The sequence below is a fragment of the Aulostomus chinensis genome, chromosome 6, assembly GCF_037954235.1.
Source record: "Aulostomus chinensis isolate RoL2024-O1b breed Wild chromosome 6, RoL_Achi_v1.0, whole genome shotgun sequence".
In the NCBI taxonomy this organism is placed as follows: Eukaryota; Metazoa; Chordata; class Actinopteri; order Syngnathiformes; family Aulostomidae; genus Aulostomus; species Aulostomus chinensis.
Window position 1 is genome coordinate 9,048,426 of NC_141325.1, and position 17,548 is coordinate 9,065,973.

The following is a 17,548-nucleotide window of genomic DNA, read 5'->3' on the forward strand; positions in this document are numbered from 1 at the left end:
TAATCGAAAAAGGATCACTGTCAAGCCAGGCCCTTTTAAATAAAGTTATTTTGTTTACAATTTCACTCAAACATGGCCTCCCTAGCAACCACTGGTTGCAGTGAAAAACTTTGCTCGGTAACTATTACGGCGCTCTTTTACTCTCTCTCTCTCTTTTTTTATAACTACATTTCAATCAAAAACAGTCATAATCGAATAGAAATTATATTTTTGGGATTATTTGAAACATTTAGATTTTGAGAGGAGTGCTAGGGATGTTGTTAACGAGCTCCACGAGCTTGTTAGCCAATGTCAGCTTATCTTGAAGTTAACAGTCATTTATCAGACTCATGAGTACCGTAATTGCTTTCTTTTTTTTTCTGGTGGTTTGTTCACGGATATAGCCTTATTAATATTTGTCCGACTATGGACGCCTTACTTCTTTCGTTTCTTTTTTTGTTTTTGTTTATTAATGAAATAATTATTTTTTTCAGATTAAATTAATATGTTTAATTCGGAGCACAAATTGAAGGTCTTCCCAGCTTTTCTATCCTCTCAGTTACTTTATATGTGTTTTATGTGAGACTTCATCACTAATATAAGTCTGTATGCATCTTTAAATTGACCCGTGAGGCACCATGAACGAAACGTGAACCTACCAAATGCAACGATGAAGTACTCTATGATTCGGTTTTGTCTTTTGGGCAGAGGGAGGGAGACGGCATCAGGCGGGCATGCACATCCTCTTCCCCCATCAGCAGGGACTATGTGGATGAGAAACAGGCCCGACAGGAAGCTGCACTGTTTCTCAGGGAGGCTGAGAGGACCCGGAAGCAGTAAGTTTAACCCCTTGATTTTTAACTGGTTCACTGGAGGAGCAGGGCCATGTGTTGATGCGACCTCACAAAATGTCTAAGCATTTTTAAATGGCATACACACAGATTTTTTTACTTCACATAAGACCATGACATAAAGACGGACAAGCTGTCCACAACCTCAGGCTCCTGTCAAATGTGGCCAATCACAAAATGCCTACTCATGTTTCAAATCAAAATGTCAGTTGCTCCAACCCTGTTATTTCTCCTCAAACTCATCACAGAATTGAAAAATTGGAAAAAGAGAGGACGCTGAGTGTTCAGTGCAGAAAACATGGCTGGACAGATGTGTCTGGAGGACTGGAGGAGTACGAGAGAATCCTGGGAGAAGAAAGACATGCAGAGAGTTGGTTTTTATTTGCATTTTAGTTGCCAGTATTTCCCTCTTACATTTGAGTATGACAGGGTGAATGGGCCTCACTGCTGTATAATTACCACATGCTTACAGTGTATATTCTTCTAAAACTAAAGTTCCAATCTTGACATCAATACATTTTCACTGTGATTCTGGGCCTTTTTCTTTCTTCAGAGGCGAAAATTAAAAAGCAACTGGAGAAGATTCAGAATGGGGTGAGAAAGTTTCAGAGGCTGCTGATTGATGTGAAACCAACTCCTGAGTGTAAGTAGCATCAGTTTAACAGCCACATAGAGTAAAAGGATATTTTGCATCGCTTTATTATCAAACAGCAATATAAACTGTATTTTTTATTGATATTTTTCCCCTCAGTCCATACTGTTTATTTTGTGTGGAGAAAAGTTACCTGCCTGGACAATTTCAGTATTCTTGTTTAGGTTGTTATTGTCATCTCTGATATTGATATTTGTGCTTCTGGTTTCTGCAGGGGTTGCAGTGTCATTAGGGCTCAGTGTTTTTCTTTATTTTTGTCTTTTTCAGTGATTGAAAGGCTGCAGGTAATAATGTCAGAGGTTGAAGTTGCCATCAGTGCCCTGAAGGAGGAGCAGTGCACAAGGTAAAATCATCTACTAGACAATGTAGTCTACATTTGACACAGAAAACGTAGGAACTCAGTGCACTGTAATTATAGCAATGCCTTGTTTTGGGCAATGAATATGCATAATATAATGAAGATATTTTTGAATGTGTTTCTCTGTGTCTCTTAGCTTTGAGGGGCTTTTGAAGGAGGAGAGAATCTGCAGACAAGAGATCGCCGCTTATGGGAAGAAGATTGAAAACTGGAACCTTGCTGTGAATTCAGAGTTTAAACCCCCCGCAGCCCCCACGGTTAAGGTCTGTGTCTTCTAACCTCCTTCATTCTCTATGTTTTCTCTGGAGTTGTTAAAACAAATAAAAAAGGATCCTCTGACTTCACTTATCATCCTTCACAAAAGATCAAAACCCTGGACAGAGACCTCCCAGCAGAGGTCAGAGCAGTGGAGTCTTACCTTCAGAAGACAGGGGGAACTTGTGGTGGCTGGGACCAGTTTGACCACCAAACCTTTCTCAGGGTAAAATACTGTAGTGTAGTTGTTCTACTTAGACAACAAAAATAGCAAAAATACTGAACTTTTCATGCTCCTGAGGCACGTCTCATCCTCCTTTATCACAGTGTGTGAATGGTTGAATGAGGCAATATTTAACATCACTTTAAGGGCACGTAAGGAGAAAAAATATTACATAAACAGAGTCTATCTAATGACACTTCTTGTTTCTCTTGCCACTTTTATCTTGCATCAGTACGTCATCACTTCGCATCTCCCATCACTGAGAGAAAAGGATGCAACTCTGAGGCAGTCCTTCTTATCATTTGGACACTTAAAGCAATGCTTCACCCAAAAATAGTTCGCTCAACTTCTCTGCTAACAACAGCTACAGCAAGAAAAGACCAGCAAAACTGCTCAAAAATATCTGCTTTCAAACTCTCAAATGCATTGTCCAGTATTCTTAATCCAGTTTTATGCTCATTAATCCTCAAAAACTTGGATTTGAGTGAAAAACACACAAATATACTATAAGCCTCCCAGTCCATCACTACCATGTAGCACTAGTGAGTAGGTTCAAATAGTTGCACCAGGTGCTATCATGAGTGAGCACCTATTGCAACAATGTCCTTACCTGAACTTCTCTCATCTGCCCCAGGTTTGGACAAAGTACAGCGGACAACCGGCCTACAGGAAAGAGGCCAAACTGTATCTCCCTTGTAAAACGCTGGAGGAGATACAGAGACATGAGGAGTGGCACCTGGAGCTGACCTATCTCCAGGACAGGAAGAGAGAGGTAGGTGACCCTGGCTAAAGATATGGAAACAGCCATGAACCTCTCCCTGTGTGCTCAGTCTTTCTGGCGTGGCCTGAATCCTTGAAAGTTTGTGAGAATCACATTGAAACAGTTAGCCTCCTCCACACAGTTGAGTTTAACCTTGACTGTGATTTGACTGGGCTCCCAGTAGTGAGCTTAAAGTCATCACAGTTTTTTTTCTTTTTCTTAAGTTTGTTCTTTGTAAACTTAGCTCTTTGTACACTCAGAAAGAATTATGAAAGTCAGATATCAGCTCAGGGAATGAGGAGATGTTGAAGGTGCAAAAGCAGGGTTTAGAGACAGCAGATGACCCAGAGCAACTGTCAAGCCAGTGTCATGAAGCCTTCTAGTGGGAGTGATATCACAGGAAGATGTTTTCCTCCCCAGGCTATCCAAAGATGGAAAACCAGCAAGGAACTAGAACACCAAACCAAGATACAGAGGCAGGAGGAGGCAGAGCAGGCAGAGAGGAGCAAGAAAGAAGCCAGAAACCAGGCCCAGCAGCTCAAGTAAGTAACTTGAGAAGACAGTAATTCCAGGGATAAAGCAGTGGAATAAATGTTCACACTCATAAGATCCCAGCAGCTCTGACAACCATCCAACATGATTAATTCGTCAAATAGCTTGTGGTATATTATCTTCTAGGGCTGAGGAGGAGAAGAGGGTGGCGGTACAGCAACTGGAGGAATGGAAGGAAGCAAAGAGAAGGAGAGAGGAGCAGGAGGCAGAGCAGCAGCTTGCTGAGGAGAAACGAAAGAGCAAAAGAGAGAAGGTACATTTGAGCGTAAGCGTGTGTGATGAAGCTCTACTAATGGTTCCCATTGGGAAGATAATACATCAGTATGCACAAGAAAATGATGAGAAATCTTATTCCACTCGCAGTATTTTCAAGAAACAAATGATAATGTGTTTTATCAGGAAGAGCGTCGTCGTCAGCTTATAGTGAAGCTGAGTGTTGAGGAGCAGCTACGATTGAAGAGAGAAGAGGAGGAGGAATGGAAAAGGGGAAGAAGAGAGGAAGAAGAGAGGGAGATGGATGAGAGGAGGAAGAGGGCTGCGAAGGGCATCAAACGACTCAGTGAAAGGGTACGAAACATGAGTCTGGTTGTCTGTGCTACTCTTCACCTCTCTGGTATGTTCAATTCTGATTGACTCCATCTGAGACATCAGTCCTGTCATGAACCCTCCCTCATTTCTGTTTCTTCAGTCATTAATTTACTTCCCGCTCCTGACAACCTCATCCTTTTGTCATTTCAGACCCTGCCACTCCAACCTGCCTTGTAGTCACCCCAGCCTTCACTAATTAGCTGATTCTCATCACTCTCTGTCGATAGACGCTATTCTTAACCACATTCATTCCCCCTCACTTCACTAACCTTTCCAGCATTGTAGTTATTCTGAATCCTGATTCCTGTCTTTTAAGTTCACCATTAAAGCTTTGTGGTTTTGACCTGCTTGTTTCTGTGTGGCGTTTGTGGTTTCCTGCCTGTTCTGAGTCAGCCAGCATCACCAGAGCAGTCAGTTGATGCCATTAACATGCAGTTTCTGGCTTCTCTGCTCTCACGAGCTGGCTTCACTGTCTTTATTGTGATAGTTTCTACAAGATGTAACGTAATGTTTGGGATGACAGACACAGCAAGGACGAGCTTCTCATCCATCTTGTCTGTTGCCAAGGTGACAAGTATCGACCAGTCATATAGTTGCCTGAGAGAGAGAGAGAGAGAAACGGGGACACCAGCGCCTTCCTCAGTAGTTCTGAAATCTGCAAGTACTGGAAGCGACCACACTTAAAGCAGAAAAGTCATTTGTCTCTCCTTGGCCCCAAACACAGTGGGAACTATCTCAGTGAATGTGATAGGAGTGTTTGCCATCTGTGAATTTCTCACATTAAAAAAAAGGTTAATGTTTGTAGACACAGATATGGACTGTAAAACTGAGGCTCATGTACACGTTCGTTCTGACAGTTTATGCCTCTCTGCAGGATCTCCACAGGGTGCTGGCAAAGCTTGAGGGGAAACAGCTGAAGGAAAAGGAGGAAGAAGAGAGGCAGGAGAGAATATCTGCTAAGATAAAGGAGAAAGTAAGGAGCTCTGAAGAACAGGCCCTTGCTACAAACATTTCAAACAGCTTTGTGGTTTCAGGTTGATTTTAATTTGTTGTTCATGCAGGTGGATGGTCACATCAGCAGAGACCCATCCAGGCTTACCCGCCCCACAAAGGGATGGGAGGAGCGCATGAAGAATGTTGGACCCTCTGGAGGAGGACCTGTGCTGCAGATGTTTCACAGGTCTACAGTCATTAGCCCCTTTAACTTCATCTATGAAGGACTTGTTTGTGTAACCATTTTCTATTTTACATGACTCTTCTTTGTGTTGCAGAGCTGTACCCAGTTGGAGACAAGGCCTGTGATGAGCAACAACTCCTTAGAAGACTGTGAGAGGAAGCTGGAGTACCAGAGAGAACCCACACAGGCACAGGGAGAACATGCGGACTCCACACAGAAAGATCCTGTGCCTCGATCCTGGGACTTGAACCCGGAACCTTCTTGCTGTGAGACGACAGGGCCAACCACTGCACCACCGTGCTGCCTCCAATGATGTTCTCAGACATCAATTAAAATCAATACCAAACACAGATTTTTACAAGTAACCAAGAATTTTTAACCAAGTAGTCTTAAGTACAATGTCAAGTTATCTTGCGTATTTGCATTTGTGGGATTTTATTAAGGACTGTAACTCACAAACATCATGGAGGATGTGTTCGTTTACTTTTGACACTTAAGCAAACTCAGTATCAAATACTTTCTACTTTTACATGAGTAGGTTTTTGAATACAGACTTTTACTTTTGCTTGGGATTCCTATTTTTACTGAAGTACAACAACTGTTTACTTCTTCCTCAACTACCTGTATGCTTTGTACAACCAAATCTATAATGGAATTGTTGTTTTAAATAAAGTATGCATCATTCTGTCTAAAGCCATTCCAGTTTTGCTTACTTTACTTCATTCTTGGGAACCAAAATTCACCTGTCAGCTTTTTGAGAGGTAAAACGAATGCAATATATTACACCTGCCGTGCTCCGAACCCTCTCGACTCAAGTATTATAATGATCGGTTTTAATGAACATATTTGAGAGAGGTGTTGAGAAAATTTGAGAAAGCTATAATTTGGATCCCTGAAGGACTGTATTCGGTTATACTCGTGTTTATGAAAAGATAGAATAAGTGTACACTGTTAAGGATGCTCTTAGTCACTTTTAATAAATATATATTTAAAATAAAAGGTCTTTGCAGGAAAAATGTATCAGAAAATGGAAGAAGAAAATTGGAAGAAGTGTAAGCAGTGTTTGCTTGATGGTGAGGGGCTGATCATCAGTATTATCAGGTAGCTCTCATAAACCCCACAGTAACGTTCCATGATTCAAAAACATTTAATACTAAGTAATCGGATCATTTTCACCAGTACCTACATTTAAGTCGCTGTACAATACTTACGTTACAGCTTTTATTTTGAAAAACATCCGTACCGGAAAAGATTCCTCATAGGTGCGGATGCAAAGATGGCGGAAGAGGAGAGCCAGTTTGAAGAATTTGAGCAAATAGACTTTTTAAGAGATCGACATGTACGATTCTTCCAGAGAACGCTACAAGTGTTACCCGAGAGATACGCCTCTCTGGAGACAACCAGGTGAGGTCACTGGAATAAAAAGTATTGCTTTGGTTTATTCGTTTTATTCAACAAATTGACCAGCAACCTAAGCTAGCTGCGGCTTAACTTGCCTACCGCTTTGAATGGAGGGCAGTGCTATTTAGCATAGCGTGTTGGCTAATATTAGCTAACTGCAGTGAAGTTATGACAGACAGGCTGTGGTACAACACGAAACTAACTTGTTACAGTACTACTATGTCACTGGCAGTTATTTGGTGTACTTTAGTAGGGTTTATTTTCAGGGATATTTTTTTGGTTTGTATTCTAACTTGAGGCAAAGTAAACTAATCAGACGAATCCCCCAAGTATCTACACAGTCTATTAGCTAGCTAGCCTTATTTCAGAAACAATTGCCGGGGGATGTTATGGTTCTTTTAACGTTGCTCTGTGCCTTCTTTCCAGGTTGACTATCATATTTTTTGCCTTGTCTGGTCTGGATGTACTTGATGCCCTGGATGTTATAGATAGAGACGTCATGATCGAGTGGATCTATTCGTTACAGGTTCTACCAGCAGAAGATCGTAAGTCCATATCTATCTATCTATCTATCTATCTATCTATCTATCAGTCTATCTATCTATCTATCTATCTGATAGCTGCTGCAATCTTACTAGGTTGAATTAAACTTCTGACAAACAGGGATTCATAGAACAGGTGCTCTCATAATATTTTATGCTACATATCTACAGTGTAGGTGTATTGAATGGTTTATAGATGCTGGTTGCAGATCAACCACACTCATCTGATTCTTGTCTCTGTAGTCATGTTACAATCTTCTGCACACATTGAACTCAATAGAGGAAATAGATAGATTGTAAGCCTGTCATAGCTTCACCATCATTCCTGTGAATCCATTAGTGGGACTGTCAAAGTCCAACTATCGTTGTTAAATACGTAGAGAGCTCACCATCCCCTGAAGGAGGGTGTGACGGCAGTCTTGAAAGGTAACAATTCAGGTACTCAGAGCTGGTAGCAGAGAGCAAAGAGGCTGTCTTGAAACCCAGGGTTTACCCTCTGGAGGTTTGTCAGCAAATCACGAGTCCAGACCAGTGCTAGCATGATGGGGTCAAACAAACGGAATACTGTGAGGGAGCTAGGAGGCGAGGAGAGGAGGCAGAGAAAGTCAGCTTCTGGTTGGAGGAAGGGCAATAGTTGGAGCACCCTTGTAAAGCAGCCACATGGGGCAGTGGGAAGATGACTTCAATCACGCCAATGTGCCTTTGCGAGAAATGGACTGTTATAGTTGGCAAAACATAGATGAACGTCTGCTTCCAGCTGATGAGCCTGCAGCTAACATTTGGCACTTGGCGGAGGGGTGAAACAGGAAACACCTCACCTGTACAAAGCTCACAGAATTGCTATAATTTTTTTGTCTTAGAAAACCATCCAGCACTGACAGAACCCTCTCATGGGAAAATCCATCTTTAGTAGAGAGACACTTGAAATGGTCAAGTGACCCGAGCTCTCCATGACAAGACACGTTTCACGTTTTCAGCAAAACAAATTTTTAGTGCATCAATGAATAAGCAGTGAGAATGTGTTGTTTCCTCTGAAAAAGGTTCAATAAAAGTGTTTCAGCATCACAGTTGAGGAGGTAAATACATTCCTGTCTGTGGTGTCACTGGGGTGGGGGGCTGGGGGGTGGGGGGAGCGGGGCCTGTCAGTCATCGCTGGCTCAGAGCATCTCAGGTTTACTGTGAAGTTGAGAAGCTCCATGAGACTTCGTTTCAGCAAAGTGTCGTCAGAGTTGCAAAGTTAGAATAATCAAACTTCAAAGCCTGGGAACATTTTTCATTCTTTCTGAATTTTGCAAGAGACATTGGCCGCCGGGTGCTGTCCTTCCCTCACCTGATCACACTTCACCTCTTTGCATCAGCGAAATGATTAAATATTTAATGACTTGTTTTGTTTTTTTTTTCTTTCACTAACAAGCCAGTCCATGCCATCTGTTTAGATGCCCAGTTAGTTAATTATTCAAGACATCAACAGAAATCACGACAGGATTGTGCTTGATTAGGCTCATTTTTGCTGCTGCCATATGTTCGGTGTCTGGCACATTAGACATGAAAATACAGCCCTGTAGGCATTTTAGATGTGTCATCAATATGGAAGTGGGTCTAGCACAAAGTTTAAACTGTTAATATGAGTAGATTGGTGTGTTTTTCTTTCCGTGAGAGTGCGAAGGTGTTGAATGAAGTCCCGGATAAGTTCAAACTACATGACATGTAGTTTGCAACTGTTCAAGACTTCTTCTTTTTTTTTTTTTGTCCATGATTCCTTTTATGTTGCTTCACTCTGGGCATGATTTAGGTAAGTATTACAAAGATGACAGTTTTATTCCAATTTAATGACCTTAAAATGCATAAATATTGCAGACTTTTTATTCTTAATGAACACAAGTACAACCTCCCGGGGGAGAGAGCTGAACATCTGTAGCGCAACATTATCGATGTCTGTAAGCCTGTCACTCAGAAATCATAAGGATCTTGTACACCATCAAAATGTTGATACAAACATGCTGTAATTGTCAGATGTTAAAGTTTGTGCACCTGCTGTAAATATAATATTTTATTGGCAGCAATCCTGCTAGATGATGTTTACTGTTTATGGCCTGTAGGTGGCAGCAGTACACCTTGTATTGTAGTGAGTAGGTTCACGTCCTGGTGCATCTTTGCTGCACTGGTGAAGGTCAGTGCAGAATGGGAACTTGTTTATATCCTAGTAAAACTGAGTATTACTGTCTTGCTCCAATTCCTCTCAGTTTTTATCAGTTACACAATGTCCTCCCATGCTCCCAGAATCCAACCTCAGTCGTTGTGGGTTTCGAGGATCGTCACATATTGGAATTCCCTACAGCACCAAGGTACCTTCCCTCCACATCCTTGACTGTATCTAGCTCATGTTTGACAAAGCACTGTGTCCTGTATGGGAAACATAGATGGTATTTCAGGTTATATCTACAAGAATGTCCTTGTTTTTACCATTAGCTTGCAGTTTTATTAATAACCTCTCATGTTGATGTATTGTCCAGGGTCCAGGGGTCATCCATCCGTACGATAGTGGTCATGTAGCCATGACTTACACGGGCCTGTGCTCACTGTTAATCCTGGGAGATGACCTGAGCCGGGTCAACAAACAGGCCTGCCTGGCTGGTCTACGAGCCCTGCAACTGGAGGACGGCAGGTCAGTACGTACACACACACACACACACACGCTCACATATTTGCTCTTACACTCTGATTTCCACCGGCACTTTCACTCTGACTCAAAACATACCTGAGGTCTTGTGAAGATGAGCAGTGTTAATGAGAACTGACATTAACGAACGTTTGGTGCTACACATTCATACGGACTCAAGTCATTTAGTCAGTCATGTTTGGCAGGTGACATCATGTCCAGACAGAAATATGATGAAACACTTTGAAATGCAACTGACTTGAAATGCATTTCAAATATATTTATTCAGCTTATTTCGAACTGTAGATGTAACTTTCCTGGCTTTTTCTTATTTTGTGTGCGTGTGTGTGTGCTGTGTGTGTGTGTGTGTGTGTGTGTGTGTGTGTGTGTGTGTGTGTGTGTGTGTGTGTATCATCCCACTTCCAGTTTCTACGCAGTGCCAGAAGGAAGTGAAAACGACATCCGGTTTATCTACTGTGCAGCCAGTATCTGTTACATGCTGGATGACTGGTCAGGAATGGACGTCCAGAAAGCAATCGAGTACATCAGAGGAAGTTTGGTGAGTAGATCTAAATCACCTAGAATGTGGTGATGGCTGAACTGTGGGGAGGTAGGGATTTCACTGTGGCACCACAAATCCATGCAACACTGAAACCCACAGAACCGCGTTAAGCTCTGGCCACGTTCAAAACCGGCCATCATTGAGGAAGATACGTTTATTTGCCATCCTCCACAGAGCTAGACGAGGTAGATATCCCTCCTACGAGAATGTGGCCGGCTGTGGCTCTGACCACCTTCGGTTGGGAAGCGTCACACCTGTTCACGTGTGATCAGAGCACCCATGTTAACACCGGTTCTGGACTGGACCTCTATTCACTCTGCACCAGTCAAAGCAGTATTTGAACACTTGAATGAGGCCACCCACCTCCAAACAGTGGCGCTCTGCCTAGAAATACTTCATTTATAATAAAAGAAGGGGGTGGGGGCAGCGCTTCATTGTCTGCAGTTTGAGCGTGGAGAATTGGGGGGGGGGGGGGGGGGGTTGATGTGGCACTCAACTGCTACTTAAGAATAATTTGATGTTGGGTTTTGTCAGTCAGACCTGCCAATGCAGCGTTGTCTCCATGCCAGTTATCTCTAGTGAGGTTTTCATCCAAATGCATCACAAATTTTCAACAGAATTTTTTTAAGACATTCAGTATAATAAAATGTGAATTAATGCACATTTCTATCCAGGACTGTAGACCAGTATTAGGTGTTTGTTCATCAGGACGAGCAGTAGGAGGCGCACTCATTCTCCCATCTACCACGGTAGAAGAAGAGGGGGCAGTAACGTGACATAATATAACTGTGAAACCTTGAACCAGTTTATGTACCCACAATTGAAATGAAGAGTTAATAGGAATAATATACAGCCACGTGCTCTTGGATGATCATAATTTATTCACTGAATCTCCTTCTTCTGCATTTATCTTGTGTTGATGCACCAACTTTTCCACTCTGAGAAGTTTTTGTTTTCTGGGATATTTAGAAATTTATTTGAATTTTAAGTGTTTTTTTTGTTTTTTGTTTTTTTTTATCAGGGTTTGCTGTACGCACAAATTTTAAACACTCACAAAAGGAGCCGGAAAGAATGCAGCTTCTGTCGTCACCTTGTATCCGAATCACCGGATCGCCTGGATCCTTAAATACGTCAAACTTCTTTCGAAGTTTGGCCTTTAACTCAACGGTCTTTTATCACGATGTCCAATTGTGTAACCGTGTTAGCGTTTAAATCCCAATTCATCCCGAAAACAAGCTAAAAGAATGTCGTTATCCCACATTGTCAGTTATTTTCAGCTGCTTTGTTCCATAAATGTTAACCATTTAAAAATAGATAAGAACGGAATTATTTATTTTTTGGTAGTAGTTTAATGTGCAATCAGCAAACGCGGCTCCCTGTGGCTCTTAGCGTTCAGGACTAATTCGACCTTATTGCTTGATAAATTAATTCGTGTCATTGAGTGTTTTTTGTTTTGTTTTCTTTTCTTTGTTCTCCACACAGTCGTATGACAATGGGTTTGGTCAGGGAGCTGGGCGGGAGTCACATGGTGAGTACAAACGTTTCCTGTCGCTTTTTATGATTTATTTTAGTAACAGAAACACAAATGCGAGTATGAAAAGAGACAAAATTCAAAGCGTCTGTGGGTGCGTTGGCAGTGTAAAGGCCATGAAAGTGGCTGGTGGGAGTAACGGGTTTAAAGGATTAGTTATTAATATCCATTTCTGTAGATGTGTTGTCCTCATTAATCCCTTCCCCACTCAAATTAAAACTTATTATTCTGACACAACGGTTCCCATCCTACACACACACACACACACACACCCCAGGTTTGAAAACACTGCTTGGATTATATTATTGTTCCAGAAAGGTAGGTATTTCCTGTGATCTGCTGTTAAGAGCATTTAGGTATTTTCCCCCTCTTGTGATGAACTAAATCTGTGTGATTACACGTTTCAGTGAGACTCGGCTCACTCGTGCGAAGCAGCCAACTTTGTCTGAAGGCTGATTACACATCAGTACACATATACAGTAGATGCCCATTACCCATCCACCCTTGAAGTGTGTGTGTGTGTGTGTGTGTGTGCGCTCGTTCAGTATCAAGACCTCCCACACGCTGATTTGGACGTGTGCAGACTCACACAGTGTTTTTGAGACAAACCTCCTCTGTGGTGCCAGACTTTTTCTTCAGCTTTAGGCTCTTTTTGCCTTCCGGAGACCGAATGCTTCTTTTCAATTAAAAAAATATGGAAAATTCCACCAATTATAGGTTTCCTTTATAATTACACTGCGCAAATTAGGTGAAAGGAGTCTTGTTCGCTAAAATCGTTGGGATGCTTATCATTTAGAGGTCTGTCTCGGTTGACGTGGCAACACCTGTGGTCGCTGGACGCAAATGCAAGTGTAGTTTGAACCAAAAAACCATATTAACAAGTGACAAAAGCAGCTGGCAGTCCACCAATTTTGATGGAAGTAGGTGACGGAGGTGCCTCAACAGCAGCGAACAAGGCACTACAGCGATGAGCTGAAGTTGAGTTTACGTTAGAAAAGTTCCAGCATTCGTTTTTCCCATCGCATTGCAGATGAGAGAAACCGATCCAAACTGAGCAACCAGCAGCTGATGTGATGTCAGAGCATAAATGATGAAAGAACGAGAGCTTTGATATCATGAGAGTCCTAAATGCTGTTTGGGGGGGTCCTTTGGTTTCAGTCAGATTTCATTGCATTTCAAGTGTATTTAAATTTGTTCCTCGTTGACTTTTAGAGTGATTAGTGTCAGATCTGAGCTACACGTTTGTTTAACCGCGGTTGGGATACATGGTCAGATTTACACCCCCCCCCCCCCCCACACACACACACACACACACACACACAAACACACACACAAACACTAAAATCCTTCCTTTTATCAGAAGTCCGTAGAATCGTCTTTCCTCCGCGATGTAAAATGCTCTTGAGTATGTGAGTTATTCATGCATACCACTGCTGTAACTTTTATGTATGTAATAATATTCGAAGGTAGAAAGAAAGAGTTGAAGCCTGTCATCACATAAATGACAGGAAACAGCCCCTCCCACACTCACACGCGGGATCGGCCCTGTAATCATCCAGATGTGTGGCGTTCAAACACGAATGAACCACGTCAGAATTTTTCCTCTTTTATGACAGAAAACTTAAGTTTCATTGAATTAAACTGAAAAAAAACAAAAACTATCCACGTCACCGGTGTGCGTTCGTCCCATGTGCAGGTGGCTGGACGTACTGTGCCATAGCCTCTCTGTGTCTGATGGGCCGACTGGAGGAGGCCCTGAGTCAGCGGGAGCTGGATAGGATTCGGCGCTGGTGCATCATGAGGCAGCAGAGCGGCTTCCACGGGCGTCCCAACAAACCTGTAGACACATGCTACTCCTTTTGGGTGGGAGCTACATTAGAGGTATTAAAAAGTACACATAAACTCTTCCTGCATGCAGTAACATGTCTAGTGTATTAAAGTATTATTATCTGGTCGTCTCCAGGGAATGACACCGCATTAGAGTTTATATTTTTTGGAAAAAAAATAAAAACTTGACATTTTTGTTATATAATTTGTATTTATCTGCATGTGGGTCATAACTTTGCCTGAGGAACATACAGCCGCGTGTGATCCAGAAAACAATGAGGTGAATGGCTATGAGTAATCCAGGGATCAGGCACAATCAACTCAATGCAGCAAAACTGCAAATTTCTGGGTCAAAACTGGGCCAGAGGTGCAAATGAGTACAAACAAAATATTTGTATATGGCAAACGCTTAGCTTTGATGTTGTCTGTGCTCAGAGAATATTGAGTGTTTGGAGTTGAATTGATTACAGTAACTCCATCCATCCATCCATTTTCTTCCTCTTATCCTGTTGAGGGTCGCGGGGGGGGGGGGGCTGGAGCCTATCCCAGCAGCTTTCAGGCGAGAGGTGGGGTTCACCCTGGACAGGTCACCAGTCCATCACAGGACCAACACATAGAGACAGACAACCATTCACACTCACAGTCACACCTACGGTCAATTTAGAGTATCAATCAGCCTCGTCCCCTCTTGATGTCTTTGGACTGTGGGAGGAAGCTGGAGTACCAGAGAGAACCCACACAGGAACAGGGAGAACATGCAGACTCCACAAAGAAAGACCCTGCGCCCAAGCCAGGACTGGAACCTGGAACCTTCTTGCTGTGAGGCGACAGCACTGACCACTCATCTTTGTGAAATAGCTTGCAGAGATGCGATCAACATCATCTTAACGCCATAATTATGATATCTTGGGGTTTGAAAGTAAATCAGAGAGTTAAATCCACCAGTAGTAACGACGAGTAGTCCCAGGCCTCAGGAACGTTGCACATGGGGAATACAAATCAAGTGAGGTTAAACTTTCATTTAATCCGGACCATAATCCATCTCAACCCACCCTAACATTCAAAACCTGTTGAGTTGTAGGTTTTAAACTTACTAGAAAAGCTGTTTACCTAATCTGACACTAAATGCCTCTTGGCTACAATAAAGATGAATATTTACATCAAAATAAAATATTAAAGGATAGGGTCCCTCATGACCATCATCTACTACGCCGCTTCGTTTAAGATCGCCTTCGGAAGCGTTCCAGTGGATGTATCGCATGTAGAAGTAAAATGGCATTTACTGTTACATCATTTTGAAATGAACATTTATTGTCGCCCATGCAAATGGAGCATCAGTGACTCTGTGCTCATGTCCTGGTATCATTTCTGTCTTGTTCCGTCTAGCTCTTAGATGTGTTCCAGTACACAGACTTTGACAAGAATCGCAGCTTCATCCTGTCCACACAAGATCGCTTAGTGGGGGGCTTCGCCAAGTGGCCCGACAGCCATCCAGGTAAGTGATTAGATCAAGGAGGCTATTACACGAACACTTGAGCAGGACGGGTTTGGAGTCGTGAAATAAAACGTCTCTAAAAAGGAGCCAAGAACAGAACACTGCCAGCGGTATTTTTGTGTACCTGCAGACGCTCTTTCTGCTGCACAGACAACTACAGTGCAGTGAAATAGAATGTTCTTTTTGATCGTCCTTGTGGTAGAAACTAATTGAAACAGAACCCAAAGGGACTTGGGTGGACATGTTGGGATTGCTGCTCCTCTGTTGTTATAACCAAGGTGTTGGCCAGTTTCTGCACAGAGGTGGAAGGTGGAGTTACCCACCTCTTGTAACCCTAAACGTCCAATGGCGTACACACTTGTCCTTTTTATAATGCATAATTTATCAGGCGATTGTTGCTAGCGAGCCCGAGGACACAGGAGACGAAGCTCCTCACGTTACCGAAACACAACGAGGAAGACAGAAATGGTGAGCCACAACAGGAGCTGTGTGACCAAAAAAAAAAGTTGTAAATATTCCTGAACAAAAGAGAGTTTTAGGAAAAGAAAGGGTTATCTTTCAGCTACGCTGCGGATAGCAGAGAGCTTGTTGCAGTGGTACACAGCTGTCTGAGAAGATAGGAGGGGAAGGATAATTTACCACAAAGGTATTTGTCAGGCTGATGTAAACCCCATTCACCCCCAAAGAATAGAAGCCTTTGAACGTTTGACTCAGCCTGTTCCACACAGCTGCTCTTCAACACCTCTGTGCCATCTCAGCGTTCATGGAAGAAGAGATGGCTGAATCCCATTTCCAAGTGGGATCTCAGTGCTGTCATTTGACTTCTTCTTCCACTTTTATAGAGTTTTCCGCAATAGCGCCATCAAACGATTCCCCCGTCATGACGCTTTGCACGTGTACGCAGAACCAAGGCACAATGGCTCGATGCCACTCCACTTTGTCACTTTATACAACGTACCTGAGTTCCACAGCGCACTATTACGAGCGCCGCTGCCTGATTAGAAGCGCAACAGTCCCCAAAAACAATGTGTTTCTCGTTCGATACCACATCCAGATTGAGAAGCATCGTAAATATACGGTAAAAGAAGAGAATTTGCTGCTTTTCTCTTCATCGTATCATTTGTAAAAGTCGTAGCTTTTGGTTTGGGAACATCACTTTGGGGGGAAAAATAAATTTTTTGAGTTGTCACCTTGGATGTGTCAGCTAAATGATGAATGAATTCACACATCTTCTGTGTGTGTGTGTGTGTGTGCGTGTGTGTGTGTGTGCGCGCGGCACTAAGAATCCTGCCTGAAGCATCTAATGGTGCTGTGATTGATTCTGATGCCGACCTCTAATCAGCTGTCATTTCATTATAATTAGATTACTGCTCCACTTACCGGCCTGTGCAGCCTTTTCCTGGGACGGGGGATGGGGGGGGCGCTACCCTATATGAATTATTTATATCGACTTAAAGGAGCGGCACAACACGGCTAACACTCCTGCATATGTGAAATCTTATTATTGTTTTATTGATTCAGTAATGGAGTGAGAGGTGACGAGCACGCCCATGGTCTTAACTCTGATGCTTCAGTCCGTGTCACAAACAGATGCTTCTGCTCTGAAACATTTACCATCACTGACCTACTTCCCTGCCCCCCACCCCCGTCACTGACTCCTTCTCGCTCTATTTTCCTTTCTGCCAGACCCTCTCCATGCCTACTTAGGGCTGTGTGGTCTGTCGCTGATTGGGGAGCCCAGTTTGAGGAAGGTCCACCCAGCTCTTAACATCACCCAGAGAGCCTTTCAGCACCTGCAGCACCTGCAGCAGACGTGGAGGGAGAATACTGGCAGCTGCAGTCGACAGCACTGACCGCCGCACCACAGTCCTCACCTCTGCCTCTGAACAGCTGCGGTAATCAGGAATCTCTCGTTAGGCGTCATGTCAGAGGCAACTGGACTTGCACTCATTGAAGTGGCCTCCTCATTCAGGAATCAGGAGATTTTGAAGACTCCGGTTACACACCAGTAACTCCTAAATTTGAGTCCATTTAAAGTGACTTCTCTGTTAAGCAATTGAAGCTACACTTGGTTTGCTGCCTTTTTATTAGTTGACAGTTGTAAATTCAAATGTGCATTTTGGGGTCTTTTTTTTT

At 42.8% G+C, this 17,548-nt stretch overlaps 2 protein-coding genes and 1 long non-coding RNA gene across 8 annotated transcripts in view; 2 read left to right on the forward strand and 1 right to left on the reverse strand.

The window, feature by feature from the left end:
- Positions 1 to 776, reverse strand: part of LOC147260000 (uncharacterized) — a 19,753-nt gene extending 18,977 nt beyond the window's left edge. Inside the window, exon 1 of the long non-coding RNA XR_015116473.1 lies at positions 639 to 776. This is a non-coding gene — a long non-coding RNA (uncharacterized LOC147260000). The remainder of the gene's footprint in view (positions 1 to 638) is intronic.
- Positions 20 to 6,086, forward strand: ccdc112 (coiled-coil domain containing 112). 6 transcript variants are annotated; one of them, XM_086206337.1, is made up of 14 exons: positions 20 to 117; positions 688 to 815; positions 1,079 to 1,200; positions 1,384 to 1,473; positions 1,750 to 1,825; positions 1,977 to 2,103; positions 2,205 to 2,321; positions 2,953 to 3,090; positions 3,499 to 3,620; positions 3,757 to 3,883; positions 4,030 to 4,197; positions 5,093 to 5,191; positions 5,280 to 5,398; positions 5,490 to 6,086. In XM_086206337.1, the coding sequence occupies exons 1-14, from the start codon at positions 73 to 75 to the stop codon at positions 5,518 to 5,520; spliced, it is 1,509 nt and encodes a 502-aa protein (XP_086062463.1). In that variant the 5' UTR covers positions 20 to 72; the 3' UTR covers positions 5,521 to 6,086. The 6 variants fall into 6 exon arrangements, 5 of the variants coding, with proteins under 5 accessions (XP_086062463.1, XP_086062465.1, XP_086062467.1 ...); XM_086206338.1 differs by lacking the exon at positions 20 to 117 and adding an exon at positions 278 to 511; XR_015116472.1 differs by lacking the exons at positions 5,280 to 5,398; positions 5,490 to 6,086 and adding an exon at positions 4,369 to 5,009 and having other exon boundaries at positions 4,030 to 4,243; positions 5,093 to 5,163.
- A 568-nt stretch (positions 6,087 to 6,654) lies between these two features.
- pggt1b (protein geranylgeranyltransferase type I, beta subunit) lies at positions 6,655 to 17,548 on the forward strand. The gene is made up of 9 exons (XM_086206342.1): positions 6,655 to 6,799; positions 7,223 to 7,341; positions 9,619 to 9,683; positions 9,852 to 10,003; positions 10,424 to 10,556; positions 12,042 to 12,087; positions 13,787 to 13,971; positions 15,304 to 15,412; positions 17,099 to 17,548. The coding sequence occupies exons 1-9, from the start codon at positions 6,672 to 6,674 to the stop codon at positions 17,263 to 17,265; spliced, it is 1,104 nt and encodes a 367-aa protein (XP_086062468.1). The 5' UTR covers positions 6,655 to 6,671; the 3' UTR covers positions 17,266 to 17,548.